This window comes from Erpetoichthys calabaricus, chromosome 13, assembly GCF_900747795.2.
Source record: "Erpetoichthys calabaricus chromosome 13, fErpCal1.3, whole genome shotgun sequence".
In the NCBI taxonomy this organism is placed as follows: domain Eukaryota; kingdom Metazoa; phylum Chordata; class Cladistia; order Polypteriformes; family Polypteridae; genus Erpetoichthys; species Erpetoichthys calabaricus.
This window is the reverse complement of record NC_041406.2, coordinates 84,819,130-84,840,818: the sequence shown is the minus strand read 5'-3', so window position 1 is coordinate 84,840,818 and position 21,689 is coordinate 84,819,130. Positions and strand designations below refer to the sequence as shown.

The window sequence follows — 21,689 nt, the reverse complement described above, 5'->3', positions numbered from 1 at the left end:
AGATGCTAAACTTAGCCTCGTATAACCTCAGTTCTGGCCTCAAGCCGTAAACTGCACTGCAAGTACAGTACCTCACAGACACTGAAAGAAATCTTCATGCAATAATTTTAACAGAAATCCCTACATCTGCTTTTCTGAATTCTTCTGAGGTCTGCTACAACTCACAGCTGTTCCCACCCAGGGAATGATGCCTGTAGGACTTTTTCCTAAAAAATTAATTTCCTCACCCACACTATGCACAGTGTTTAATGATTCCCCTAAAACACATCTTTATGGAAAATTCTATATGTACTATTTGAGATACGAGTACTGTGTCATCTCTCTAAAGGCTCAAGATGACCGAGTTGGTGGAGCAGTGGAGAATTGTCCTTTTTTTGCAACTTCCAAACAGAACTTCTTATTTATCTTAAAAAAGAAAAAAACAAAAAGCTTTGATTTTTTTTTCCCTCAGCCCCTGGGTCCCTGAGGAGGTTATTGGCATTCAAGCCGTCACAACTGTATCTTTTACAGCAACTGTTCAAGAAAGATTAATTCCTTTCAAATAAAGTAACTTTAGTGTGTCATTACATCAGACTTGATTTGTCTTTTTTTTTTCTTCTTCTTTCCCTCTTTTCTTTAATTATAGGTACACTGACACAAAATGAGATGGTATTCAAGCGCCTCCACCTGGGCACTGTGTCCTATGGGACAGATACGATGGACGAAATCCAGAGCCACATTGTACAGTCGTATGTCCAGGTAACCATTTTTTTTTTTATGTCGCAGTATTAACCATTTTTTTCATTATGTGTGGATTTAAAAAAAATAAATGGAGTTAGTAAGAAAAGAATCCAGTTAATTCCTGTTTATGTTTTTGATTTTTTTTTATTCCTGTTGCACTGAAGACACACATCACGTTGTTTCACTGAATATACTCAGGATTCATTTATGTTTTTTTGGCAGTACAGCACTCTGTTAGTGTTTAGTAAATATATAAAAGTCATATATTTTCTTCCTTTAATAGCATTCTTCATAAAACCCATCAAGAAAAAGATTCATATTCTGGGTTTCCAAATTCTGAACATTTCATAGAAAGGAAGAGCCAATTGAGTAGAAATTAGAAAAAAAGCCTATTTTAATAGTACTGAGTGTTTAAAAATGATCTGAAGGGTAGAGTTAATATATGTTTTATGAGATGAAAGAAAATATATTTTAAACAACTAGAAATGTGCATTTTAAAATGCTGTACCATTCCTTTCATTGAAAGTATTTGTTGTGTTCACTTTTGTGTTGGTTTCCAATTTATCTGAATATATCATTTCAAAATATTACTGAAATAAAGCGATTATCCTCGCCCATTATGGTATGAAATTTTCTCTTTCAAACATTTGTCTACACTTTTTTTTCTTTATTCATTTTTCATCACATAATGCTGGTGTCCTCAGGTTGAAATTACCTGCTACTGCCAAATTGTATTAATATGATAAAGATTTGACAGTTACCTAAATTTAAAAATAAATAAATAAATAAATTGTTATGTTGTGCCCCGTCCAATCTCTGGTAATGAAAACTGCCAGTCATTTAGTACAGTTTGACGGCGGTTCTTATGTGCCATTGATTTTATCTGCTTGTTTGTGTGCTCTTTTATTATTAAGATGACAATAGTCTAGTAGGTCCACTGTAATGCAACACACAAATCTATTATAACCTGATTATATTTCCCCACTGGAAGCATTTCGTGACACAGGGCATAATCTTTAATGGAATTTGTGTGAAATTAAATTATACAAGCATCAATAAACATAACATAATTCAGAAGAGTAAATCGGCTTAATTTATTTGATGCCGTAATGGCATTGGTGTTTTCAGAATGCAAATGCAGGAGGCTTAAAGCAGTGGCTGAAAAGCCGAGCCAGATGAGCAGAAAAGTTAAACCTTTTATTAGACAACACTGTAATTTGATGGGCAGAATGTTCATGGTTCAGTGGATCGTACACCCAGTCAAAAGGGAGAGAAAAGAAAAGAGAGGGGGGGGAAAAAGGTGGTGGGGTGGGGGGGGGGGGGGGGGTGGTATGTGTGTGAAAAGCAAGGAATTGTGATGGAGTTAGTCTGAAGTTAACAGTAACATGTTTGATAGCACTGGTGGGATCAGGGAAGGTTGTCATTTCACATCCCAACCTTAAAGGGCCTTTCCCCGGGTAGGAGGTTAATAATCAAAAATGATTTGCTTCAGTGGAGCAGATAAATTCTGTCAAATACAGCTGGGTCAGTGTGGTGCCTACTAGACACCACAGAGCTAAATTGATGGTTGTTGCCGGGGCAAAAAGGGTTTCAGACGATGACATGAAAGACACTTACATGTGTCTTCTTGTTCTGATATGGCATTTTATGATAAATAATAGCATTCAGTGCCAAAAAAAATAAGCTCATGTTGATCGCTTGAATAAAACTGAAAGCAATCCACACCTGCACAGACATTTTTTTTTTAATTTGTGCTTTCACTGAAATCTGAATTACATTTCATAAGGGGGAGGTTTGGGTATAGAGGAAAAGAAAATAGCAGTGACTCGTTTCCTCTCTCCATAGAACTGTGTTGGCTGTTTTTATTGTGTGAATGCCTTCACATATCTTAAGTTTACCGAGAACCTACGTGGTTTAGCACTCTTTCCTCTTGCATATTGCTAAAAAAAAATATACCTTATCCAGTACCTTAAATATACTCCCTTCATCTTTTTGCCCCTCATGTATTTTAACATGGGAAATAAAGCCATTTGTACATTTAAAAAAATGTTGTTTTTCTCCTTACAGGTCACTGGGCAACCTGCTGGAAGCAGCAGCAGCTCCACTCCATCCCGCAAACCTCAGCCACCACCTCCAAAAGTTCGCAGGAGTGTTAGCAGCCGCATTCATGAAGCTGTGAAGGCAATCGCCTTGTGTCATAACGTAACACCAGTGTACGAATCTCGAGCTGGGGTCACCGGCGAGACCGAATATGCAGAAGCTGACCAAGATTTCAGTGACGAGAACCGTACTTATCAAGCGTCAAGTCCAGATGAGGTCAGTGTGTGTCACTTGATTGACTTTCAGGTGACGTGACACTAAATATAAAGTAAAAAGAAAAAAAGACAAAAATCTTAGCCTATGAAGATACATTTGTAATTTCAAGTTCTGATGTTATTCAACATGCTTTTCAATCTGCCTGAAAGTCTAGTTCTGTTCTTGCTTAAGTGTGAAAACTTATAGTAATGAGATAGTATACCATGACTAGTAGGTACATTTTAACCCACAGTGGCTTCAAAATTTAAAGATAACTTCATTATAGCATTACTATTAACTATATGTAATTGTCAACAAACAACCTGACTTGGTATTTTTTTTTTATGACCAAAATGTACTATATTTATAATCCATGTACACAACACCATTTCATCATTTTATCTTTGCATTATATTATATGGAAAGTGGTATTCTGATCCTAATCACATGGCATTCAATATCGAAGTTAGGATTCTGTCTTGATTTAACATTTTACCCTAAGCAGGTCAGCCAAACAGGCCATCAAGCGTGATATTTATTTAAAGCTATCTGCTGATGACAGGTCAATAGCCCGTCTTGCAGATCAACATCTCTAGTAGAGCACCAGAGTATTTATTTATCAGAAACATAACAACAACAAAAAAAAAGCATTGCCAAATTGATTACTGCAGAAACACCTGTTCATAACTGCCATTTTCTCCATACTTAGTCACTTGCAGGATGCAAACTTGAAAATGTCTATCTTCTGACATTAATTTAGAGCAAACACACAAGGATTAATGCCTGGCGCCTTTGCCGTTGGTATAGCGTCCATATTGATTACAAATCCAGACCCTCCACGCGTCTTCTGTGCTGAGCATTAAGCCTGGAGGAGGCAGTGCAAGCTGTAAACGAATCCCCATGTAGAGAAAGCTAATTAATGGAACACTTGAAGCTAAAAGGTACAGGGATAAATAGTTTGCCACCCCCTACCACACATACATTTATACTGTAGGCTATTTATGGATCCCCAACTGAGTGATGACACATTAAAGCAGCACTTCCACATATTCTCATTATATTTTTGGTAACACATAATGAAGGGTGGTGTAATTATGGAATTGTGATGCTTTCTTACACGTGAAGAATGCAAATTTCTTTTTCTGCATAGACAGAAGTAAATCTTTGTTTCTCACGATGAAAACAGCTTACATAAAGTAGAGATGTCAAAATTACCAGAGGTAACCAGAAACAACTAGGTCAGACATCTCTGTTTGCCCAATGCGCACCTTGGGCTTTACATATTTCATTAGTGTGATCTTTTTCTCAATCTAATGTACCAAGGCCAGGTAAACATTCCATCCAGGGATCACGAGGAGAGCTCCCTCGTCGATTTAGGGGAAGTCAAAACTGAATTTAGGAAACGTGTTCTGTGAAGAAATACCATGGTCAGACTGGTCATATAATAAATTGAGTGAAAATAAAACTGCTAAATATTATACAGTATAATATTGCCATATTCCAACATATTAGTTTTATTTTGTTGTAAGAACGACCTACATTTATATTTATGAGGAGTGTGCTTATGATTCACTACTCTGCTTTAATTTTTGCGTGTCTGTATACAGAAGTGTGTTGGAATTAGTAAAAGACACATTCATTTGCACCTTTGACATGAAAAAAGTTATTTTTTGTGAAGTGTTATCTGAAAAGATGAATTATATATTTGTTAGTCAGAGTGACATAGTCCACCCTAAAGTAAAGTCAAGGAAAATGAAACTTTAAAACTAATTTAGTGAATAGCGAAGCTTCCAAATCAGCCGAACACTTAAACAGTAAGGCAGATTCTTAATTCTTTTATCTTTTGGAAGCTGATGCATCTAAAACATTTTTCCTACATAGTGGCAGTGTTTTACCTTCAGCTTCTACCAGTAGGTACACTATTAATTACAAAAGGTCCTGCTGGGTAGATTTACAGCTAGGCTTCCTGCAATTCTGTCCTTTGCACTATATACATTGGGAAAAGCTCACAACAGTGTCCTCGGATCCATTGATGCCATTGTTCCTGCAGCTGGTGATGAAGTGTGTACTCCATGGGTGAGTACCGGCCCCCCAGGCTCATAGCCACACTAAAAAAAAAAAAAAAATGAGCTGAATTCACACCCAGACTTGAGTCCATTCTCGAAGCATGCAGTAAACTCTTCGGAACGACGTCGTCTCTTTGGTGCTGCTTTGCATCTTGCGTTTGCCTGCAGATAATTTGTTGTAAATAATTGATATGTGATTATCTAAAATAATGTTTTTCGTTTAACAAAAGCTGTTGAATTCAGTATTTTGCCAATTTAGTGTTTTTATTTAAAAAGGCTGTTGTATTCAGTGTTTTACCAATTTACATTTTTGTGAGCAGATTAAAATGTTCCTCTTTGTTTACTGATTTTTGACAAAATAGTTATTTTGTAATGCTATCTGAAGCTAAAAGCACAGATTTTCATGTATTAAAGAAAATAATTGATGATTTTTTTTTTGTTAAACTGAAATTGTGTTAGCTATTACATATAATTTCAGCTTAACACTTTAAAATATAACAGATTCTTCAAAAATGTCACAGTTTATTAAGTATTTGCTTGTCTTATAATAAAGAGGTAAATATTTTACCAGTATTTACCAGAATAATTTAAAAGCCAAATTATATCAAAAAAATGTTTTTTAGTATTACCATCTGTTTTTTAATTCTTTGATTTTCAATATCAAATATCTTTGATGAAGCCGAAAGACGAAAATAATCTCGTAACAATTCTTTACCTCCAGCTGTGGCTTGCACAAGATTAAACATTTTCAAGTTTAGAAAGATTTTTTTTTTTTTTTTTTTGCCCAAAACATAAATTTCTAAACCTTCGTTAGGATCTATTTTCTCAATAATTGATTCATTAATGTATGTGTGACTTTATCAAAATAGAAAATTGCAGAGCAATAAATATCAAAGCAGTAAGAGGTCATAGGAGGTCAACGTGGGAAAGGTCTCTGTCATAATTTGTTTAAAAAGCTGTAGTGAATAGATATTTGTGGTTCACTAGGGCCTTGGGAAAATAATGTAAATGCTTCATTATTTACCTCAATGAAATTTCCTGCAGTTAGGTTGACAGATGAAGCCAGGTTTCCCAATCACCAGAGCACATTTTGAAAGCATTTTTTATTGAATAAAGTGCTCTGAAAATTGTACCCTGGAGCTTTTTAAAGAAAATGGTTCAATTGATATTTTTTTTTCCCTTCTTCTTCTTTTAACCTTTGTTGGTCATCTAACAAAGGACGTCTGGGTAATGAGCTGCATTATCTTTTAATAGAGTTAACTAGAATGCCTCCCAATTTTTTTTTCTAGCAATTTCTTAAAATTTTGCCACCGACAGTGTGGTGGCAACAATTCCTTCTAACCTTTAGGCTTTTTTTTTTTTTCGTTCCCCCTCTTTTATTCATTTTCTTCTTTCTGATGATTAGCTTAGCGCACAAACCATACAGCAGTAGCCAATTCCTGATTAATTGTGGTGCATAAATTAACACTTGGTTAATATTTAATAAGTGAGACGCCTCATGCATGTACTAAGGAAATGCAGGGTTAAATGAGTTCTGGTGTTCCCATGAACAGTGATTATGAGAGCAGTATTACGTTAAAAATGATTAATGAATACCGCAGGGCTAGTCAGACTAACTCTGTTTGCTTATTTAAATTATACAGTTGGTAAAAAATAATCCTTTATACGTTCTCGGTGAGAGGAGAGTGGTGACCTGTGTTGCGATTTTTGGATTGATAGAGTTTAGGGCACCTATTGAAGCTGGGCTGACCGGAGATATTTTTGTAAAATGTCATTTTTTAGTCAGGAAAGCCGCGTTTATTTTGCTTGAGAAGATGTCAAATACAAGAATCACATCTTTTTATAGATTATTCTAAGTCAGTAATGGACATCTGCAAATGCGTGCACATCCTATGCATGTGCGCTCACTACATACTGTATGTAGGTGTGTGCATAGTCTGTAAACGAGTACTTAAATATATAAAGAATTGAAGTCTGTAATGGTACTGTGTTTTGCTCTTTAGCTGCAAAGTGTTCAAGTCTTATCTCCTACCACAAAAGTCAAAGTTAGACAAGGGCACCATTAATCAGGGAGTCCAGCACACATGAGAACCTTGTTTATTTTAGCAAATTATTTTCTCCGCAGTTCAGCTTCGTAATTATGGCAAAGCTCAGTTTTTTAGTGTTTTAAGTTCTTTAGCCCTGGCGGAGTTAAAGCTGATAAATACTATGAAAGTGGGATTCCCTTTTATTTGCTGCTAACTGGTTTCCCACTTATTTGTATTTCATTTTTTAATGCCTTTCTTTATCTTGCTTATTGTTTCTTGGTGCAGGTGATCAATATTTCATTTTCTCAGAGAGACCTGAAAGTTGTGTTTGTATATCATCATCACCCACACAAGCCGCCGTACTGCAGCACTCGACACTGCGCGTGTGCCTCTGGGACAGGCAGTGCATTGACAGAATCATAACCATGTCAGGGCTCAATTGTCATAAGTGTATGAGCATTCAGTAAAAAGAAAATCATCAATTTTTGGCCACAATAAGACAATGCTGACCTAATGTAATGAACAATCATAAAAGGAGATTAAGTGGGTAGGCCACTAAAGAGCAAAGGTCACAAGACCAGCTAATCCAAGGCCATGCTGTGAACAGGGCCCTGTAAGCACCTTTGGCCCTCGGTGGTCAAAGGGGAATGATCGGCCATGGCTTTTAAAGACTGCTTATTCTCATAAACTAGCTATTTATTATCAGAATGCTGTAATGGGTCCTTTAGTATTTGAGAGGGGTTTCTATGTCAGGAAAGGAGAACACCAAGCAGATTGTATCCTCTAGAAATATGAGATAGGAAATTGATGTGGTTCATTAATAAAATGCATTGTTTTAGGGCAAAATATTGTATAGGTATTTTAAATGAATACAAAAATAGATATTTAAGAAAAATAAAAATGGAGTCTGGGCCGAGTATGAAGTATTTAACAGCAGCTGCTTATTCAGGCGCAACTAATCATGCTATTTTGTCAATGTATTTTGAAAGAGCGAATCATTGTCAGTGACATAAACCATCACTCTGTGACCTCTGGGACCTCAGCAGAATAAATAACCCATAGATTTTCTTTAGAACTGACAAGAACTTTTTCCATATAATCAAGAGGTTTTTTTAAGGGAATTTGTTTTAGAGGTTTTATTTATTTGTTTGTTTTGATCTTCCTGTCTTTTTAGGGGCTAAAAGTTCATTTGCACAATATTTATTATTGGTAATTAATTGAAGTTGGCTGAGAATTGACTGCATTGTTAGTGATAGATTTTTTTTTTCTCCCCCTTATGCTCAAAAGAAGAAGAAAGAGCCAAAAAGACACAGTAAAGAAAATAAGTATAATATAAAGAAAAGGTTACAAAAACAGCAGAGGTTAATGTATTGTAAGCAAGTGTTAAAAATACAGTAAATGACCTGAAATTAGCATCGGATATGACTCAGAAGTTAAAACTGTGTAGCAAGATGGAAACTTCATGAATATTTTGGGCATTAAAATACCTTTTTAAATGTAGCTGACTTTTACAACAGTCTTTTCAACATATCATAAGAAGTAAAAATTTTAAAAACTCATTATTAGGTGTCTATATTTAAATACTTCATTTTGGTCAAACATTTGACATGTACTTGTGAAGTGAATATGAATTACAAAAATGAGTTTAACAATGCGGGGTTTATTGATGTGATAGTGAAGAGTATTCCCAAAGCAGTGGCCTTTGGCTGCTGTGGTGGTCTACTCTGTATGTGGAATTCTAAATGGACATCGTCACCCAGCACTCCTAAAGCACTAATCTCAGGATCTGAAGACCCTGTGGTTTTTATATTCATATGATCGGTCTGTCGTGGTGAAAAAGGAGCAGTGCCATAAGGCAAAGCTCTCAATTTACCAGTCGATCTACGTTCCTACCCTCACCTATGGTCATGAGCTATGGGTAGTGACCGAAAGAACGAGATCGCGAATACAAGCGGCTGAAATGAGTTTCCTCTGCAGGGTGTCTGGGTTTTCCCTTAAAGATAGGGTGAGAAGCTCAGTCATCCGGGAGGAGCTCAGGGTAGAGCCGCTGCTCCTCCGCATCGAGAGGAGTCAGATGAGGTGGCTCAGGCATCTGATCAGGATGCCTCCTGGACGCCTCCCTGGTGAGGTGTTCCGGGCACGTCCAACCGGGGAAGACCCAGGACACGCTGGAGGAATTATGTCTGTCGGCTGGCCTGGGAACACCTTGGGATTCCCCCAGAAGAGCTAGAAGAAGTGGCCGGGGAGAGGATGGATGGATGATATGATACTTTGCTGTATATGTCCTCTTAAAATATATTTACATCATCAGTGACTACAAACATCAGACTACAATTAGGTTTAACTTTTAACACCATGAAATGGCACATGAGCTACATAGAATGATAAGTTACATCCGCTGATGTTGAAATTTGTGATGGGGTTTAAGCAGTCTATTGTTTTATATGTAAAGCATCTCAATACTCCGAACGTTACAGGACCAAACTGCTTCTGCATTAAACATCACATGTGAATTTACACACATTGTTTTATTATTTACACCAAAACCCTTTTATTCTAAGCGTCGATGCCACAGTTGATGTCTATCACATTGGTTGACTGATGTTCACTTCTTCATGAGTTGCACAGCATCTGTACAAACCACTGAGTGCACAGTGTTGAGTGTCACTTGCAAATGCAAGATGAAGGCTCACCCCTCTGTATTATCAACTTTATGACATCAGACCCCATCCACCTGCTTCAAGTACTGTACACTTTTATCTTTTTTTCTCAACAGAAGATGTTGTATACACTGGAACTGCTTGAAAATTTCAGGTTTGGCCAATTTGAAACTTACAAATGATTAAGTGCTGTACTTTAGCTGCTAATCAAACAAGCTTGATGGACTGAATAGTCTCCTCTCATTTGTGAAATTTATAAAGAAGCAACTCTATTTCAAGATCTAAGTTGCAGTGTGGTTGCTGAGAAATTGGACAGAACCTAAACCAAAATCAGAGGCAGTAATATTCTTTATCCATCTTTTTCTCCATTTTTCTCATTCATACATAAAGATAATCCTGCAAAATCCAGTGCAGCTAATTTTTATTTAATTGTCAGCCAAGTAGGAATCTTCTCAGCCAGCAGCGATTGCATTTCAGTGCCGCGGTAACCCAGTATCTTTCCTGACAGCAAGTGACAGCCTCACCTCAGTTTCATTGCTAGTGGCAACAACAAGCACAGTGCATCATCAGAAGATAGCCGAGAAAGCTGCCACATATCTTCATCAGCGTCAACTTTAAAACTGACGTATGGTACGCAGGGAGGACATTTGGAGGATTTCACTTTTGTGACATTGATCCTCTGCTGGTTATTCTAGTAGAATGCTGCTTCACCTGATAATTGTTCTAGTTGCAGTACTTTGGTCTCCAATTCTTTCATTTTATTATGAAATGAAACAAAGCCCACTTTTAAATTTTAAATACAAGCCTCCAATTTTTAAATACTCATTTTTTATCTTGTGGTAATGTAGGGTAGTGCGTGAACATGTCTGCCTTAGAGTTCTATGGTGTTGGGTTGAATACCTGGCTTTGTTGATATTTGTAGAGATTTTGAGTGTTACCCTTGTGTTTTGTGTGAGTTTCTATCCAGGTACTTCATTTTTTCCTTCCACATCCCAAACACATTTGTGTTAGGTGAACTGGCAACATTAAACTGGTTTGATGTGGGTGTGTGAAAAAGATTGCTGTGTGGTAAGTGGTGTAGCTTTTGAGGGTCAAGTACCACCATGCACTCACTATACTTGTGATAAGCACTAGCTACATGTAATCCATACTGCATAAGCAGGTAGAGTAATGGATCAATGATGGAAATTTTTAACGTGATTATTAATTTACTTCCAGAACCAATCCTTATCTACAGTAGGTTTCATTTACACATTCTACTTTTGCCTTTGTTGGTTTTCCCTGAGATCTCCACTTTTCCCCCCACTTCCAATTTATTTGGTAACTATACAGGGTGAGGCAGAAAGAACGGACGTCTTTGAAATGGCTAGAACTCACCACTAGGTGGAGTGACAGATGTGCGGTAGGTGGCGTTAGGTTCGTGAAGTCTTAGCATTTTTTTATTTTCTTTTTAGTTGAAGCCATGGAGCCGTGGATGATAGAACACCGTGTTTTTGCGTACGACTGTTTTGTCAAGAACAACCAATCTATCACCGCAGTTCAGCATGAGTTTCGTTGCCATTTCAATATCCACAGAAATAAAGCTGTTCCCGCTCGTAACACTATCCTACGTTGGGTTAAAGCACTTTGTACACGAGGTATACTAATGAACAAAAGACCGCCAGGGGGCTACACGAACGGCACGTACCCCTGAAAATGTGGAAAGTGTACGACTATCCCTGCTGCGCAGTCCAAGTCGATCTGCTCGGAAGCATTCTTCTGAACTTGGCCTCAGTAATTGTTCGGAGCATTATATCGAGATGATAAACAACTTCTTTTTACCTGAATTACGACGAAAATGTATTACCATCCGGCGTGTGTGGTTTCAACAGGATGGGGTGACAGCTCACACAGCTAGAACATCAATGGATGTTATTCGACCTCATTTCCAGGTTTGGTGACATTCATTGGCTTTCTCGGTCCTCTGACTTATCCATGTGCGATTATTTCTTGTGAGGTCACCGCAGGGCACATGTATACGAGCATAAGCCCCGTACATTGGAGGAACTGAAGGAAGCCATTCGCGTGAAAGTTGCCCAAGTCGACAGAGTGATGTTGAAAAGAGTGGAGGCCAACTTCCATGAACGCCTTCAGAAATGCATCAGTGGTAACGGACACCACATGGGAGATGTTGTTTTCCACACTTGATTTTGTTAAATGCAATTTCAATATGAACTCAAATCTTTCAATAAATTTCTTTGTAAGAAAAAATTTACAATTTTGTGATTTTGTAAAAAAAACATCCTTCCTTTCTGCCTCACCCTGTATAAGTGAGTGTGCCATGACATGGGCTAGAACCACGGCCAAGGATAGCTTCTGCCCTAGATGATCTTGAATTAGATAATGTAAGTACTCAAAAATAAACACATAAGATGATTAATTTACTGACATTATAATTTGGAGAGTGACACATATAATTTGTAAAGAGCCGTTGCATCTCAGATCAGAATTCCTGATTACAGCATAAGGCAGTGTGAAAAGACCACAGCAAATGTAGACCTGCTTGTCGTTTTATATGTGTTTGTGAGTTTTAATATTTCATGACATCAGATGCTAATGATATTCAGTAGACACTCTAATCCCAAAGTAGAGAGAACGCTGGAATAGCTGAGCTTGATTAATTAGCCCTTACCTTTTGGGTTTCAATTAATGTATAAACAAAAATTCTCCTTTTTGTTAGCATTGTCTGTTTCTAACAAATGTTCTGGGGCTCCATAAACACTAAAGTTTCAAAGTGTAAACACAAACATATGAATCTGCAGCTACCGAGATTCTGTAGCAAGGGCAGCTGTACCAGTAGCATCCAAAAACTATCCCAGTCTCTAGGAACAATGGGTAGGTATGGAGCCGGAAACTCCATTGTGTGATTACTTTATGGGTCAATGGTCACTCTGGTCTTTAGGAATGAGTTACCTCTTGCTTTTTCGTGGGTGAACTGTATCCCAAATTCCCAAGTAGTAATTTTAAAGCACCAGGCACCTCAGTCTGCTATTGTGCTGTCATATTTTGTAGTGCACTGTTAGCCATCTGTTGCCACCTTATAAGTGGAAGAAGTTAGTAATGCAGACATGCACTGGACAAGGCCTCGAAATTAAGGTTTTCTGCCAAAATCTCAGTTTCAGCACATACTTCTTTCTTTATTTGGGTTAGTCATTTTCTATATGAAGCCTGGCTCCAAGACACACACACATACATGTATATGTATCATTTTAATTTACAGGCTCCATGTGCGTATTAAATATGCATAACATAGCATTCTATATTTATATAAAGTATCCATCCATCCATTGTCCAACCTGCTATATCCTAACTACAGGGTCACGGAGGTTTACTGAAGTCAATCCCAGCCAACACGGGGCGCAAGGTAGGAAACAAATCTCGGGCAGGCAGCACACACACACACCAAGCACGCACTAGGGACAATTTAAAATCGCCAATGCACCTAACCTGCATGTCTTTGGACTATGGGAGGAAACCGGAGTACCCAGAGGAAACCCACGCAGACACGGGGAGAACATGCAAACTCCACACAGGGAGGACCCGGGAAGCAAACCTGGGTCTCCTAACTGCGAGGCAGCAGCACCACCACTGCTCCACCATGCCACCTTTTATATAAAGTAAATGGGAGATAAAAGAATGACAAAGCTGACTCCCTTTGTATTTACGGTAAGGGTTTGTAAACATGAGAGCCAAGCCACAAATAGCTTTAGACTAATATCAGTTTGTTTTTTTGTTTTTTTTTTTTTTTTTGTTTCGAAAAGTTGTGAGTTTTTAATTGTTGGAGCATTACGCACTTCAGAAATAATGACTGCTGTTCTCAGGTCACTCGGAAATTGAGAGAGAACACTGTAGGTGCTTCTTAAAGTTCCTTTTGGATTGCTTTGTTGGATTCATTTTACTATGAACGAAGAATACAAAATATAACTGATAAGATTCACATGGACTGGTTGTGATTTAATGTAACTCATTTTTTCCAGTTTCTCTATTAGTAAGTATTTACGTATAAACTAGACAAAGAGCCCGTTTCGACAACGTAAGATGAAACGGGCACGAGTGCAATAGTAATAAGTATAAGCACCACAAACCTGATACAGGTGTATGGAATGAATGCGTAATTAGGCCTGGAGCTGTAGTCGAAATTGCCTTTCAGGCCTCTAGAGCTTTAATCGAAGTCGCCTTTCTCTTTGAATTTTCACGGCCGTAAATCCGCCTCCTGCCGCGATGTCGGTCTCACAAGGTTTTTCGGGCAGCTGCGCAGAAGGCGACTGCGCATTCGGCTTCGGACAGAAGTGAGTGAGTGAGTAGACTGGCGATTTATATATAAGATGTATATATTGCCTATAAAAAAATATTCAACACTTTGCAAGATTTTTTCCTTTTTATTGTTGAATCACAGTGGATTCACATTGGCTGTTTTGACACTGATCAACAGATAAAGGTTATTTAACATTAAACTTAAAATAATGTTATGTTAAATAATAAAAATGTATGAAAACTTACAAGGTGATTCAATGTTGTATGACAATAAAATGGGAAAAATTCCAAGGGAGGTGGGGATAGTTTTATTTTCACAATTTTTTTAAAGTGTTTTATTGGGTTTATTAAAAGCAAATAACATTCCTTACATGCAAGTCAAATTTTGCAGAACTAAGTTCAAGTCAAATCAACCCCCACCCATGAGAAAGAGAGCTAGGCCAACAGCCAGAATAAAACTTAAATAGTAGGAAAAATAAATAAATCAAATAAGATAAAAAAGGGAAGAGAATCTGTTTCCTCAATTTCAATGCTTATTCTAAAATGTTATTAATTAGATCCTATCAGGTTTTAACAAAAGTTCTGCACAGATTTTCACTAATTTTCTTTTTTGTTTACTTCTGTCAGGTGAAGTAAAATGGCTGAAGACTATTTCTGTGTGTTTTTGTGTTATAAAGTTGAGAGCGGTTACAAAACTCTAAGCTGTTTCCTGTATTTTGTCTTCTAAACATTACTCTTGGCCTCCTTTATGAAATGGAAATCATGCGTTTTGGAAGTTTATTTATTTATTTATTTTTTTAATTTAAAAGCAACAGAAAACTGAAAAGAACAATTATTGAACCATTGACAAGACTATCATTGGATCAAACGCGAATTGAGTTTGGAGGTTATTAGGACTCTAATTGCAATAGCAGAAATCAAATTATAGACATTTATGAAGTCACAAGGTGTGGATCACTAGCCCCCTTTCTGTATGTAGGCAGTGACAGTGACTTTTCAACATTTTGCTGTGGCACTGTACAGACTGTGTCCTTATTTCATTTTCATTTAGTCTCTACATTTTTCCCCAATGATAGGCTTGTCTGTCACTAGAGTCAATTGTAGAGTACTGTTGACTTGACATCTTCTGCTTGTGGCCCTTGAAGGAGGGCTACCTAATGTTATTCTCTTTACATATACAGCAGCAAGAACACCTTTTAGGCATTTTTCTTACATTTTTTCATTCAAACACCATAGCTGTATTAACACAAGCAGGGGATTCTAAACTGAATCAATCTTTAAAGAATGTGTATTCTTCTGACTTCATGACTTCTTTAGTTTACTGCACAGTAGTACATTTTTCAGTGTGTATATTGCTTGTCCAGTTTATTTTTGTATAGCACTCTTTATGCAAGTACACTGAATCTATACTTAGTGGAGTTCTGAGTACAGTGGAACCTCGGTTTGCGATTAACTTGGTTTACGAGTGTTTTGCAAGACGAGCAAAAATTTTTAATAAATTTTGACTTGATAAACGAGCGAGGTCTTGCAGTACGAGTAGTATGTATACGCTTTGTCTGCTGAGCGTCATGTGATCACAACTGAGCTGATGGTGGTTCTCTCTCTCTCGCTGCGGGATTGTGGGTAATCGTCTCCTATTCTCCGTCTGAGTCGGCGTGCCTCACTCATATAGTCAACATCCGTACGAGTGTATACTGTTTACTGCAGTATTAGCATTGTGACTGTGTGTGCGCGTGTGTGTGCGTGTCCACTCGCTCACGTGTGTGTGCATGTATGTGTGTGTGTGCACGCGCACTCGTGTGTGTGATCGCGCGCTCGTGTGTGTGTGTGTGCTGTGACGCGTCTGTCCCCGTCTTGCACCCTAAAACACGAGCCTGAGTCTCAGTACTTTAGTAACACCAGCTTTATTCAGCTTGAAACAGCAACAGCGCGGTTATTTATTGTAGTGGGATCTGCCGCTCTCCTATACACAGATACAGCAGTCAGGCATGGCCCTGCGCATTTATAATGTTCCTTGTTCCTTGTATCACCCATCGACAGCAGGCGCTTATAGCATGTCCGCGATCTTTTTGGATTCGCTTTTATGGCGAACTGCTACAGCGCTGGGAGACTGCGATTGTTTTGGGACGCTCTTCTGCGTGTCGTCCCATTGGGTGCAATCCCACAAGAGTTTAGAAACTCACTCACACCAGCCATGATTCTTTTCAAAGGTAAAGTGCAGGTTAATTTGTTTTATGTATTTTTACTTTATATTTTGTACTGTATTAATCATTTTTATATGAATAATGTTGGGTTGTGGAACAAATCATCTGAGTTTCCATTATTTCTTATGGGGAAATTCAATTTGGTCCTCCCTGCGTGGAGTTTGCCTGTTCTCCCCGTGTCTGCGTGGGTTTCCTCCCACAGTCCAAAGACATGCAGGTTAGGTCGATTGGCGATTCTAAATTGGCCCTAGTGTGTGTGTGTGTGTGTCCTGCGGTGGGTTGGCGCCCTGCCCGAGATTGGTTCCCTGCCTTGCGCCCTGTGTTGGCTGGGATTGGCTCCAGCAGACCCCAGTGACACTGTGTTCGGATTCAGCGGGTTGGAAATCGGATGGATGGAAATTCACTTTGATATACAAGTGCTTTGGACTACGAGCACGTTTCCAGAACAAATTATGCTCGCAAACCGAGGTTCCACTGTATATTATGGCTACAGTAAAATAAATTGCTTTGTAGCATTCACAGTACATAAACACCCATATTCATTACAATTACTGTGCTTTGTTTTATCCAAACAGTAGCATTTTAAAACATTTTAAAGAACAAAACAGCTGTGCCAGCCAATCCAAATGACCGTTTAAGTCTTTATAGCTCAAATTCTTATTTTATGCATTTGTTACTCTTCGCCCTCTAGAAAAAAAAAATCAATAAGGAGAGAGAACAAATACAGATTGATGATTTCTGTCTAAATTATGAAATTCAATTTGTCTTGTTAGAATAACACATTTGTTCATTAGAGTGAGTCATTACACATTGTACCTCCTTAGGAGGTACTAAGACTTGTTCCAATATGTATGCATCATTACTGACCCAGTGTTACATACTGTATTTAAGAGGGCAGATCTTAATTTCAAACCCTGTTTAATTTCCAGGATTCTCTTTCACATTAAGTTAAACACAGGACTTCCTGCTTTCACTTCATGATTTGACCTCTGACTATGAAAAGGCCTTTGCACTTGCCATCAGTAGAGATAAGTGTACTAAGTGCCACCTGTAACATTGTCTTTGGCTGAAATGAATTGTATTTAATAGGAGTGTGATTATTAATCCACTCCCAAGCCTAGTCATTGTCTTTTGAGTATTCTCCGTGTTCCTGCATGGGCTCTCCTTCTACATCCCAAACTTGTCTTTGTTATCGTACTTGGAGACTCTGAATTGGTTCTGCCCTATACAATGGATATGTGTGCATGAATGTACCCCATGATTGACTGGCACCATACCCAGGATTTGTCTCAGTGCTGTACAGATATTCTGCAAACCCTGCATCTTTCAGCTGGACATTGTGAGTGAAGAAAATGCTTGGGGAGATGGGTGGATGGATTATTTAGTCTTCTAACACTTATAATAAAACAAAGTGGCACCTGTTATTTCTAAGGAGGACTTGCAATTTGGAACTGAATTTTTGATTAGTACATAGAAACAGTTCTATTTTATGTTTCTTTTTTAAATATAGATGTATCATATCTTTTTAATAAAGTTAATGTAGGGCGGTGCCAGCATACTTCTGCAAAGACTCCACTGCCTCTGCAGTGATGAGGGTGCCTTCTGTATTGAAGCACTCAGAATGAGGAGTTTTGTTCATTGCTACAGGATAGCTTTTTGATATTGTGGACAGAGACCTCAATTAAGCCAGCAGTAGAACTCATAACATCCACTCTAAGAGGAATCCCATATCCTGCTGGTCCTCCCATTCCACCCTAACGCTCTTTCACCCAAAGGTCATTAAACAAAATGTCCCCATTTTGCAGACTGATCCTACGACAAGAGCCTTTTTTCCTAAGCCCCGCTTGATCTCCATCCTTCGACCACCTAACCTACGCAAACTTCTTATCCTCGGCTCACTTCACAGAGGAGAGTCACGTTCTCCACCAGGCACCTTGAGCTGTAACAGGAGCGACTTTGTCATTTGTAAATATGTCACAAACAATACCCTTGCATCTGGTTCCTCTGGTAAATTCAATATTAAACAACTGGCCTCTTGCCAGTTTATGAAATCTTAAATCTGCATTTCTTGTAGGAAGTACCCTGCCATCTACATGGTGTAACAAGGAGAAGACTAGCAGACTTTTTCAAGAAGCACATTCGAGCCATTCAAATCATAGTATAACCATAGAAAGTGTGAATCACAGAGAGATACCAATTATTAATTATATTTGTGGCACACTATACCATGGGACGTTCACTGAAATGGATGGTTCTGTCAAAGAAGTGGGGTGTTAATTTAGTAAAATGTTTTCCAGAGACAGTGTCATAATATCCTGCCATATAAAATCCATATACTTTTTGTTTTTGTTATTTAGATGACTTGTCACTTTTGTTTTTGTTGAGAATGTCAGTTTAGAACTTCCTTTAACAATTGCACATGAGTGATGATGATGATGAGTGCAGTTAAACTTTCAAACATACATTGCAGCTCATGAACAACAGCTGGTTTCCTTTCTCTTCATTGACAATGGGAAGTAGCTACCATTTATCTGATTTTCCTTTTGTTATTTTAATGGGATTTAAATTGCCATTTTAAAACTCCATTCAAGATCAGCAATACGGTTTATAGTTGCCACCACTAGTGCCCAGTTTCACAGTAAACTAGTTGGAGCTTTTCACGTGCTGGGGTTTGTCATTTGTCTTTTCATTAACTGTTTCAAAAGGCAAGGTTGAGCTTTACAACAATGGTCGAGGTTTATCCAGCAACTGAATAAAGCAAACTTTTCTAAAGTTTGCAAGCAGACACCTGAGGACCTTTAAGATGTTTGTTTCTCACACTCTGATATTCTTTTCCATTTATGCAGATGTCCATTTGGGCCTTCCTATTTTTTTTCTGTCCTGGTTAGATCCAGTTTGCTCTCTTCTATCAAGACAGTAATAAACACCTTTGTATAAAACATTCAGTTTCTCTGTCAGATGGAATACCCATCATTCTGCAAAAAAAAAAAAAAAACACAATAGACTGATGTTTCTTGAGAAAGATGATTCATTTCAGCCCAGAATGTAACTTTAGGAATGGTTTTACTTAATAAAAAAAAAGCTATCAATTTCTATCAAAAACATGAACATTTCAGGGTGAGTTCAAAATTTTGACTGGTAGAGTGTGTATATGCATGTGTGTGTGTGTGTGTGTGTGTGTGTGTGTGTGTGTGTGTGTGTGTGTGTGTGTGTGTGTGTATATATATATATATATATATATATATATATATATATATATATATATATATGGGATGGAAGGACCAGGGGAGAGAGCATCTCTAAGGCACTACCTCCCCTGGGACAGTAGAGGGCAGCCCTCCTGTGCGGCTGTGGTATCACCGATTCCCGCAGGGCATGCTGGAACATGGTCTAGTACAGCCCTGTTGTGTTCTGTGGGGGCCGCCTGGTGGAGCTGCAGAGCCCTACAATGAACTTCCACCATATCTGGGAGTGATTCCTGGTAATATTAATGAGGCACCTGGAGCACTCCCAGGAAATGAAATAAAAAGGAGTCAGGAGGAAGGAAGACAAAGCTTGCTGGGAGAGGAGTGGAGGTGGTTAAGAAACAGAGAAGGAAGAAGAATGAGAAAGAAGGGACTGAGCATTGTGTGCTGATACTTTTGTGCTGAACTGTGGAGTGGGGAGCGAAGAAAAAGTGCTGCCAAACTTAAAAACGTGTGCTGGACAGTATTATGTCTGCCTGTCTGTGTCGGGTAGGGTGGCTGGTACACCCCGTAGTTGTCCACTAATATATATGTATGTATGTATATATGTATATATGTATACAGTAATCCCTCCTCCATCGCGGGGGTTGCGTTCCAGACCCACCCGCGAAATAAGAAAATCCGCGAAGTAGAAACCATATGTTTATATGGTTATTTTTATATTGTCATGCTTGGGTCACAGATTTGCGCAGAAACACAGGAGGTTGTAGAGAGACAGGAACGTTATTCAAACACTGCAAACAAACATTTGTCTCTTTTTCAAAAGTTTAAACTGCTCCATGACAAGACAGAGATGACAGTTCTGTCTCACAATTAAAAGAATGCAAACATATCTTCCTCTTCAAAGGAGTGCGTGTCAGGAGCACAGAATGTCACATAGATAGAGAAAACAATCTCTAGCAAACAAATCAATAGGGCTGTTTGGCTTAAGTATGCGAAGCACCGCGGCACAAAGCTGTTGAAGGCGGCAGCTCACACCCCCTCCGTCAGGAGCAGGGGGAGAGAGAGAGAGAGAGATAGAGAGAGACACAGTTTGTTTTTCAGTCAAAAATCAATACGTGCCCTTCGAGCTTTTGCGCAGCATGTCGTTTCAGGAAGCAGCTGCACAAAAGATAGCAACGTGAAGATAATCTTTCAGCATTTTTAGACGAGCGTCCGTATCGTCTAGGTGTGCGAACAGCCCCCCTGCTCACACCCCCTACGTCAGGATCAGAGAAAGTCAGTGCGAGAGAGAGAGAAACAAAAGTAAGTTGGGTAGCTTCTCAGCCATCTGCCAATAGCGTCCCTTGTATGAAATCAACTGGGCAAACCAACTGAGGAAGCATGTACCAGAAATTAAAAGACCCATTGTCCTCAGAAATCCGCGAACCAGCAAAAAATCCGCGATATATATTTAAATATGCTTACATATAAAATCCGCGATGGAGTGAAGCCGCGAAAGGCGAAGCGCGATATAGCGAGGGATCACTGTATATATATATATATATATATATATATATATATATATATATATATATGTATATATATGTTTGTATATATATGTATGTATATATATATATATATATATACATATACATATACACATATATATATATATACATATCTACATATATATATATATACATATACACATCCACATATCAACATATATATACACACATATATACACACACACACGCTTTATGGGTGATGATTGTTTTACTCTTTTTATCTTTATTTTATTTTATTGTAGAATCAACTCGTATCTGCGCACAGCAGGGCAGCCGTGGGCGGATGCGTATGGTGTATTCACTCCATGTTATCGTCAATTGCGCTGTCAGTGGTATTTTGATAAAAGAATTTGAACAACATATAAGAAGCGTATAAATTATTAAACAGTAAAACATTAACATTTAAGAAGTAAAGTTACATTAAGTACTACTGCAGTGCCTTCGGGTATACCTCATTTTTTGTTTGCCCATTACATGCTTAAATGTATACATTTTTTGGTGCACCTACCCGAGAACACGCGACATATAACCGAGCGTGGGAGAAGCATGGATTTTAAACACGCGTTGAGTTCATCTGCTGGTCTCCGTCGTGGAATAACTGGTAATGTTTGAGTAAAATCTACAGCGAGTAAAACGACATTACCTCCTATTTTTTTTTTTTTACGATCTCTGAGATATTGCTTTTTTCG

General features: G+C 38.2%; 1 protein-coding gene across 1 annotated transcript in view; it reads left to right on the top strand.

Annotated features, from left to right (window-relative positions):
* Positions 1-21,689, top strand: part of atp9b (ATPase phospholipid transporting 9B) — a 320,223-nt gene that overhangs the window by 237,355 nt on the left and 61,179 nt on the right. Inside the window, exons 14-15 of the mRNA XM_028817197.2 lie at positions 626-738; positions 2,788-3,036. Coding sequence (XP_028673030.1) covers positions 626-738; positions 2,788-3,036 — 362 coding nt within the window. The remainder of the gene's footprint in view (positions 1-625; positions 739-2,787; positions 3,037-21,689) is intronic.